Raw genomic sequence first — 10,110 nt, 5'->3', positions numbered from 1 at the left:
CCTAGTGGGTATTCAAGCTATGGAGCTCCCTGATACTGAATACTATGGATGCTATAAACTTACAAGTGAGTTCAAAGTGCAACTGGACAAATTTAGAGAAGAAAAAAAATCCACTAATAGATATTAGAGAAAAATGGCTAGTTTCATGCAGGAAGTCCTGAAACACACAACTGCTGTAGGCTGAGGAGCATATGAAACAAGTACATAATATGCTTTCCCTGTAATTAATTTTTTCCTAGACAACTGCAATTGGTCATTATTAGAGACAAGATGATGGTCTATGTGGATGTTTGACTCAGATAGTAAAGCTGTTATTGTGTTCTTTGGTGCACAAATGAAGTGAAAAATAAGATATCTGAAGAAATTGAAGAAGGCTTTAGACTCTACAAACCAAATACAAAACTCCTCCTTATGTCAGTAACAGCAATGTACATACAGGTTAAGGGAGGTTCCTGCTATGGCTTATTATTCCTCAGGTCACAAAACAGGAATTTACAAGGGCAATAATTACAACTCTTCCATTAAGTACTGCTCCTATCCTAGCATAAGAAAAAAATAGGGGGTCTTTTTGTTTCTTTTTAGAACTCTGAAAGTATCAACCAACCAAAAGAATTATTAAATGAATGTTTTACCCATCTGCTATACTTCAGTGGTCCTGTGAAACCCATTGCTTCTATTATCCTCGTGAAAGTACCCACTTTCTCTTCAGGTGGCTGCAAGGAATCCTTTGAAGAAAGATGCTGTAAAATTGAAATACCACATATTTAGCAGTTCAATCTGAAAAATCAATTTGGTTAGAAAAGCTATAAGTTTAATAGAGAATTTTAGGGTTTTTGTTTGCTTTCTTTGTTCCAAAAAAACAAATATATATTTAGGTTTTCTCTGCAAACTATGACATGTGCCATTCTTCTGTTTATGAATGCAAGCACTGCATAACCGTTCTGATAAAAGCATCCCACTGGAATCTCAGCCTCAAACAGTTTGTACAGAATTCTGCTTTCCAAAATACAGTTCCCATTCCAGATTCCCATATTCTTTCTAGATGTGTGATTTACTTGGGCTTAAATCTTTTGCAGATAAAATGAGCAAACAAATAACAGAAACAGAGTAAATAAAGCTAACCTTTCTCATTCCCTCTCTTGGAGTAAGATTCCTTACTCAGATTCTAGAGTAATTGTATAAACCAATCAGCTAACGAAGCTGCGTGAACCCACCCGTTCTCACCTTCTGGCTCCCTCAGATTGTCATTCCCCTCACAGTTAATCTAAATGGTACTTGTAGAAAATCTAGATCAGTAAAGTATTTACTCCTCAATGATTTGCAGTGTCTGCAAACATGAAGATAAATGTTCTCTTCCAGATTAACACCTTCAACACCACTGGGCTGATAAGAAATCTTGGTGGCATTCTGCCTCTCAGCATCCTGGCAGTGGCAATAAGCCATCAGTAATTACCATTTGTATCCCAGCAAATAATTTCTAATGACTTAAAGATGCAGCTTAAACATCTTGTGATCAACAAATTACTTTTAACCCATCAAACCAAAATCTAATGCACATGAATGTCCTACATATACTCAAGGAATACAGTTGAGAGCCATTATAATACGAGAAAGTTCCCTAACCAAAGAAATGTTAAATGCTGGAATTTTACCCTAAACACTTCCTCCTAAGACATGAACATAATAAGAAAAGAATTTTCTTAATAAGGAAGCAATTCAGCAACGTAAGGAATTGGCCAGAACAAACACTTAGACCAGGACATCATCTCCAACAATGAGCAGCAGCAGATATTTGGACAAGACACAGAAGCGGAGAAAAAGGGCGCACACGCCGCAGCTCCCTGGGGTGCATCTGCCCAGCTTCTGACAGTCATTCCTGCACCAGAAAATGTATCCCCACATTCATTTTTGGCGACTACAACCAGATGCACCTTCAGCACCCCAGTGTTTGAAGCTATTTAACCTCCACAGCACACAGAGTTGTGCTACATGATTTTCACAGTTTAGTTATATTAAAAAAAATTCCCTTATGTCTGTTTTAAATCCAACCATCCCATTGCATTAAATGCTCCCAATTTTCCTAGAACAGGCTGCAAACAACCATTTACCATTTCCTTTTTCCATCTTTTATGACTTTTATAGGCCAGTATCATACATAAGCCCATCAGTTATAAGAGAGATAAGTTTAGAAGGCTCCTAAAATAGCCTCTTCTCACACTGGAGGCTTTTCCCATTTCTGATCATTGTAGCTGTACTCTCTACAGCTTTCCTTGCACTAGTATAGTGATTTTTGAAATGACATGAATAATAAATACATGCTAAAATACAGACACATATCCTACATAAGTTGCTATACTTAATTAAAAACTAACTGTAAAGGTGAAAAAATGTAGCGTTGAGACATAATCAATCCTTATGTATATGCACACACAAGCTGCAGTATTTGAGATAAAATACTTGGCATTGTGAACCACCCAGAGATGGCTATTAATGTCTTGAACCCTGTCATGCCTACTAGTCAGGTAAATAGGAAGAAACATGCTCAGTACCATTTTAGTAATTGTATTATTATATATTATTATAATAATATGGTATATTATTATATTCCAGTACCTGAAGGGGACCTACAAGAAAGCTGGGGAAGGACTTTGCATAAGGGCAGTTAATGACAGAACAAGGGGTGATGGCTTGAAACTGGCAGAGGGGAGATGGAGATGAGATGTGAGGAAGAAATTCTTTGGTGTGAGGGTGGTGAGACACTGGAACAAGTTGCCCAGAGAACCTGTGGCTGCTCCTCCCTGGAAGTGTTGAAGGCCAGGCTGGTTGAGGCTTTGAGCAACCTGGTCTAGTGGAAGGTGTCCCTGCTGCTGGCAGGGGGGGTGGGACTGGATGAGCTTTAAGGTCCCTTCCAACCCAAACCATTCTATGATTCTATGATTAGTATCAGTCACCTTGTAAAACAGCATAACACTGTCCAGGAGCTCCTGTAATACTCAGATCCTTGCCTTGAATGTTGGTCATTAAACCTGTTCACCAAGTCCCTTATTATTATCCAGAAGAAAAGCATCTGCAAAGGCACTTTCCCACCCTCTGCCACATGTGATGGACCCAGTAGTCTACTGACATGTACGTGCACATTTAAACCAGTTTTTAGTACTTTCTCTTCAAGATTATCCCATGCAATACTCCTCTCCTCTACACTAAAAATGACACCTAACCTTACACTGTAAGATAACTCCATAAGCCCCACTCCAGCCAGGCAAAGACAGGATACTCATGTCCCAATAACAACTGCTGTACCAAACTCACTACATCAACTTTCATCTCTTCCACAGGAATTAAAACCCCTTGTGAATCCAGGCAGATTAATTTTACTACATGCCTCTTATCTACAAATGCATTATGAAGTCTCCCTTAGAATGGATTTTTCATTAGGCAGAGGAAATTGTAGGAGACCAACTAGAAGAACAAACAATCTGAACGGATACTCACAGCACCACAGTACCTTGTAGTCCTGGAACAAAGGACTGTCTGCTCAAGGGTACAGATGAAACTCTAAGGGGGTAGGGGGAGGAGATCCCCTGAGAAATGTTTCAAACACTCACAAGATGCAAAAACCCTGAAGCAAGACCCTCTAAGCTCTACCCTGAAAAGAAACTGCCACCATGGCAGCAGGGCAGTCTGTGATGAACAACCAGCACAAAAGCAGAACGGAAGCTCCAGTAAACGGAGATTGCAGAATCAACTCACCTACAAACCCCTCGTTGGCTGGACCAACATTGGAACCAGGACTGGTGATACCTATCCATCCCTCTCATCTCTCTCTCACATTTCTTTTCTGTAATGTAAGATCTGAATCCCACACAACTGGTGAGTAACAACCACTTGAACCAACTCTATACCCAATTGTATCCTCTTAAGCTTAGCTACTGCTGTTGAGAATTAAATTTGTCTATTTACAGATCAGTGCTGTTGCTTCTTTATTCCAGTCAAGGGGATTGACAAATCTGGCTCACGTTTCCCTCTTTTCTGCTAGGGGAAAACTTGAAGGGTAGAAATCCAGGATATCCCTCTTTCCTGTTACAGAAAAACTTTATGGGCAGGAATCCAAGACGTGACAGAAGTTAAAAACCAAAATTATCTCCATTCAACCGTTGTTATCGCAAAAAATTTGACTGATTGGGAAACAGTCTTTTTCTAAGAAATGCCATTATTCTCACTTCATTCTTCTGCAAGTCCACCTGGACTAGCTCAGGAGATGGAGAGGGTATTTAATCATTGAATGAGTGGTTCAACCTACGGCTAGAGGCACACAGTTCATCTTGTCAATGCCAGGACCGCAGCCAAATGCAACTGAACAGCCCTATAAGCATCTATAAAACCAGATCTAGAAAACATCCAGAGAAAACTTCTAAAATATGTTTTATAACTCACTCAAAATAAGCTCATTGAGACACTGAAAGGGACACAAGCTCACCTCAGGCTGACTTTCCTGCTCAATCCCTGGAATTCAGTGCTCAAAGCGAACAATTCTCTTAATTTTGACACCGAATATAAAATGAAACAATTGGAGCTCACCACTAATTCTAAACCACTTTTCTAAACCAGGAGTGCACAGTAAAGTCCACATTTCAAAGATGAGTGTTTCTCCACTCAAAATACTGAGGTTGCAGTCTAAAAACCTAACTCAAACATTACCTACACTGTCATAAACTGCTTCCTCTCTGGTCATAAATCCTGCCTGGCTTCTTACACCAAGGCTATTTTAACCAGGAAGTTTCCCAATTCATCTTTCAACCTTTGTACCCCTCCCCGAACCCTTTCTAATACATCAAAAGCAACTGTCTGACCCCTGCCTTGAAGAACTTGGTGTCACTCCCAGCTTGTCAGATCTACCATCTTGTCATCCACTGCTCCCACAGATCTGCTCTGCAAATGGTGCTTGTGCAGGTGAAGAGGAGCAGCACAGGCAGGGGCAGGGACCAGCACCATGTGCACCATGTTTGAAAGCCTGGATTCTGTTCTTGGCTCTGGCCATGGTAAATTCCACAAGCTATTCTGTCTGCTTCAGTCCTTTTGTCTGCAAAATGTTTGGTTTATCTCACCTGCTGAAAAACACTGGAAAATTGACTAAAAAAAGGAAAACCTCTAGTTAAGAACTAGCTGCAAACAGCAGCCAGTGGTTCTCTCCGTCCACACAACTCCTTGTGTTTTCCTTCATTTTGTCTACCCATGTAAAAATAACCAACTTAAAATGCTTCTCAGTATCTACTGAAAACTACATCAGCAAAATACACAATTAGGCAGAGAGTAAACGGGGATTGCTGGTGTTATGCAAGTTTTATCCATCAAGCCCTAACTTTTTTCTTTCTGTCCTCTCATTTCTTATGCAGGCATTCCATTTTGCCATTTTCTTCACACTCCATTAACAGTGTGAAGAAACTTTAAGCAGGATCAGGGTATTTATTATAGTTAAGAGATGCAGACTACCTTGGATTGAGTCCTAAACTAACCTTATGAAGATGATTCATGCTCCAGAAAATTTCTATCTCAAGACAAAAGACAATAAATGTAAGAGACGCAGAGACCCCAAATTAGCAAAGTAGTACAGATGAACAGTAAATAAATTATTACATAATAATTAGCTGTTACTAGATTGCATGACAATTTTCAGTGTTTATCAGATGGCAAAACTGTCATTACACATTATTCCCAAACTAAATAATCTGGAAACATCTGATCACTTCGGTATGTATGGGCATCTTCTGTGTTTCCCTTTTTAAGGGTAAGAAAGGAACATCTGCCCCAGACCCCAGTAACTACTCTCCTTAACTCAGTTTCTTTCCTCATTGAAAAGAAGCCCTCAGGCTTCCCCTTGGAACCTTCACCCCAGATAACTAAACTGTAACTGCACCTTCCTACACTAGCACTTCATTTTCTGGAAAGGAACAGAGAGCACTTCTCAAATTATTAGACCCATTGTTCATGCTATACTAAAACATTTTATATAAAAGCTGAATCATCTCCTCTATGTTCTGAAAGGTGTTTTGTCATCTGTATCTGTGTGATCCCTAGCACAGTGTGCCCTGTGACAATAAAAACATGAAACTCTTCTAACCTTATTTGTATTGTAAAATGATCTGTTTTGCTGTGTAATGGCTCCATTGGCTTGAATCAATCCACCACAGGATTCAGGCAGCTGGGACTGGCCAGCCTTGCGTCTCTGGTAAAAACAATAAAAGAAAATAAAAGAAAAAAAATTGAAGAGACCATTGACTAGTAAACACTTAACTTTACACCAATTACCCTTCCAAGTCAATTACAGTTCAGTTTAATCCTGAAAAACTCTGTATCACAAAACCCACAAATTTATTACCGTAACTGTTAGAACAAAACGGTTGCCCACGTTTAACGCTCCACACCACACACTTTCTAGGGTTCTGTAAACGTACTGATGGAAAGGACTGGCAGAACATTCCATTCTCAAAAACCACAGGCTATCTGCTTTGATTTTCTCATACACTACTTCTAATTATGGACTTTGTCTCTTAATAAAGAATAATCCATTTGCAGAGAAACAGAGTTTGTGCTATTTTTAGCTACAACTTTATAGTCCTTCCAATTGTCTTTGTGGTCAGGACTTGAGCAAAACAAATTACAGGGTAAAAGCAATCACTACAAGCACTGTAACTTCACAGCACAGAGTTACAGCAAGAGTGAGTGGAATGTCCAGGTAAGAAGCTGCACACTGACTAGAACACCTATCACAGGTTCCCAGCACACCCAGATGAGCAGTACATTGTTTATTAATAAATTAAGACAAAGTAAATATGCTGGTTTGTTCAGCATCTACTGATGGCTCCAAGCAAGCCCAACTTCATCCATCTATTTCACAACTGCTCATTTCCCTCTCTACTCCCAACACGATATGCTACCAGTGCTTTAATAGTATGGCTGTGTCACAAAAGCACAGGTGATTTTCCTAGAACTGGAAGGTCTTATCTGAGAAAAGACATCCAAGACAAAGATCTTACAGGTAAGTTTCTAATTCTGTTAGTCAGGCCTCAATGATACAAGTTGTAATATGGAGGAGGACAAAGAAGAGGCTTAATCCCTCATTTCACTCTATGTAAGAAGCAAACACCAAGAGATATACTCTAATTCTGTTCAGACAGCCTGCATCTATTCCTGTTTTCTACACATTTTTCAACTCTTAATTATTAACATGATGTTCTGGTTAACTTACTACGGACAGAGACAATCTGACACTACCCATGCTATTACAGAACTGGAAGCAAAACTGCAAAGCAGTGCTTCCCACTGAAAGAACAAACTTCATGTTGTGCTGTGCCAGGTAAACACACCATCAGCACGAGAAAGTCAAAGGCTACTGTACAGTGGAGACACTCTATAAAATAAAGTGCTGGAAATGACATGCAATCATGACTAGCCAGTAATAGCTGCTGTGGAAAAAAATGACTATCCAGCTGGAATGGAGACAACCGTGCAGTGTGGGAGCTCACCCTTCTAGCAGCAGAAAGCTTGTAAGTTGCTTTGATATTTCAGCAACACACAGACAGTGAAGACATCATTTCTGGAAGCTTCTTTATTTAAAAAACATGGCTTTTCTTACTAGCTGAAACTTATCCTTTTTTTTTTTTTTTTTTTTTAAACACACTTTAACATACTCTGATATCCTACCTGGAAAGTACCACAGAGCATCTGTCTGCACTGGCCTTGGACTGTGGTTGTCTGTAATAATCCACTGCATGATGCTGTCCATTGAGTTACTCCCGTCTGGCAGCTCTGGAACAGAGAGATTAGTAACGAAAAAAAGGATCCTAATACACATAAACAGTTTAACTGTCCTCCTGCTTCCACAAGTTTTATTCATTTATACAACAAACCTGAGATTAAACTCCCAACTTGCACTGGACAGAAGTATAAATTTTTATTTTAAAAAAATCTTGCCTTCCAGTACAAGATTCCAGGCAACCCAAGCCTGACAGCAGAAACAGAGCAGTCAAAGGAAATGGTGGGCTGTCTACAGATTAAAACTGCACCACGATTTTTGTATCTCTACAAATAAATTCAAATGCTGAAGAAGGATTCTTCAGTTGACTGAGTGATCTCTAAAAAGGCCTCATCCAACTCTCAGCTTTTACGTATCTTTGCCTTACTTTACTTGGGCACAGCTAAGAATTTTAGTCTTTCAAAAGTGTATATTGTCCCAATAAATTTCAGTGAACGTAATGAAAATGTCAGGCAATATGGAAAAGAAGTGGGGTTTTCTTTGCCTGCACTTTCTTTGTACCTTTCATTTTCTGCAATATTCAAATTAATACAATATTTCCCTCCTTCATACACGTTCTACATTAATACTGTAAATAATTTATATCTTATTAGAATGGATATGGTTTTTTTCTAATAAAAATAGCTTCATTTTCAATTGGTCACAAAGATGATTAAGAGATTGAAGCATCCAGCACATAAGGAGAGGTTTAGCTTTGAGAAGACTCCAGGGAAATCTTATCAATTATTATTGATGGGGCGGGCACTCAAACTCTTCTTAGTGGTGCCCAGTGAAAGGACAACGATGAGACTAGCACCTATTTCATTCAGATCAAAGAATATCACTATGGTCTTCTAAATCTTCCTGGCAATCATCAGGAAGGTCTTAGGTAGCAGACAAACTATTCATCAAGATCTCTTCCTAGGTAAAGAACAGCTTTATCACAATAGCAGTATTGATTGGTAGAGCTGAGAACATCTGGACAATGATCAGGACTGTATCACACGCTGTGAGCTCCTGAGAAGGCTTGAAGACAGGAAAAAAAAAATCCTTTCTTATTTCCAATAGAAAGAAGTGACACTGAAAGTTTGAAGACTTATTTTCATATGATCAGGCAACTATTAAATTCTAATGCAAAAGCAAACGCTGGGAAATGCCAAGGATCAGCAAAGCTTGAGCTGAAGCATGTTGCTGCTGTCAGAGGGTCCCTGCCTCCCACCTGTGTACTCCCACCAGCTAGTGCAGCTCAGGTGCTTCTCTGATTACAAAGTAAGGCACTTCAGATCACAAAAATGGCAAATAACTACATTTCCTCCCTTCCAAAGAGACATTTTTCTGGACAAGCTGAAAAGTTGAATCAGCTTACTTTGCCATACGAATGCCAGGAGCAGCTGGGAGAGGAGGAGTTGCCCAGAGACAAGTAAGCCTACAAGACAGGTCCTTCACCCTCTGCAAGCCAGTTTTCATCGTCAACCACACCCCGGGGGTACAGCTCCACAGACAGCTGAACCCATCTGGTGACACACTGCTTCTCTGCCACTCTCCCTGCTCCCCTCCTGCCTCCCCATCCCTTTTTGCTAGTGATTGCCTCTTTAACACATTCAAGCTGCAGGAAACGATTTTTATGGTGTCACAGTTCTGCTACTCCAGCATTTGGAGCATAGGGGCCAAGAGAAATGCTGGGTGAGGCAATGGGAGGCAACAGTGGAAAGGCATGAGCAAGGAGAAAGAGCAGGAAAGGGAGGAAGAAACAGGAACTCAAGCTCACCACATTTCAGTTGCTCTGAGGCAGGTTTGCTCTCAGTTGCTTTAAGCTTGAGAGCTGAAAGGAGAGGGCTCACAATGTTTGTCAAAACCACACCCTGAGACAGCAGTTCCAAGAACTCAGTGGATTAATTTCATACCTGGGTATTCCCCTCTGACTAAAGGCCTTTCACCCTTCTGACGAATTTGCCTCCACCTTCCAGCACTGGCCATCCCCGTATTTGTGCTGTGACAGAGCATCAAACTCAGACACAAACTGCCCTTCTCCAGCAAAGTGGCACTCTGCTGCAGAGGCTTTAGGGGCTAATAGAAAGAAAGAAAAAACCCTACAAAAATGCACAAGCAAGAAGGAGTTGTGTGATCAGTTAATCCATTCTCCCTCATTTATAAGAACCCACTCTCTTCCACTTAACATAGAAATTGGAATCTTTATGTTATCTTGCTATTGAACACCTCTAAAGGGAGAAGGGAATTTCCAAGAATGGGAATCCCCACCCTCCATGGGGCACATACAGACTCACACAGAATCACCTCGATTGGGAAAGCCCTTTAAG

The 10,110-nt window shown here is 40.2% G+C and overlaps 1 protein-coding gene across 1 annotated transcript in view; it reads right to left on the bottom strand.

Moving 5' to 3' along the window:
• Window positions 1–9,769, bottom strand: part of LOC104528377 (ubiquinol-cytochrome-c reductase complex assembly factor 1) — a gene marked incomplete at its 3' end in the record, with an annotated part of 19,058 nt that extends 9,289 nt beyond the window's left edge. Inside the window, exons 1-4 of the mRNA XM_010172364.2 lie at window positions 9,697–9,769; window positions 7,702–7,841; window positions 6,119–6,223; window positions 633–740 (exon numbers count right to left, since the gene is read on the bottom strand). Coding sequence (XP_010170666.2) covers window positions 633–740; window positions 6,119–6,223; window positions 7,702–7,841; window positions 9,697–9,769 — 426 coding nt within the window. The remainder of the gene's footprint in view (window positions 1–632; window positions 741–6,118; window positions 6,224–7,701; window positions 7,842–9,696) is intronic.
• Window positions 9,770–10,110: the final 341 nt, after the last annotated feature.

Source organism: Antrostomus carolinensis, unplaced genomic scaffold (assembly GCF_000700745.2).
Source record: "Antrostomus carolinensis isolate BGI_N321 unplaced genomic scaffold, ASM70074v2 scaffold41077, whole genome shotgun sequence".
In the NCBI taxonomy this organism is placed as follows: Eukaryota; Metazoa; Chordata; class Aves; order Caprimulgiformes; family Caprimulgidae; genus Antrostomus; species Antrostomus carolinensis.
The sequence above is the reverse complement of the archived record's forward strand: the minus strand, read 5'-3'. Positions and strand labels throughout refer to the sequence as shown.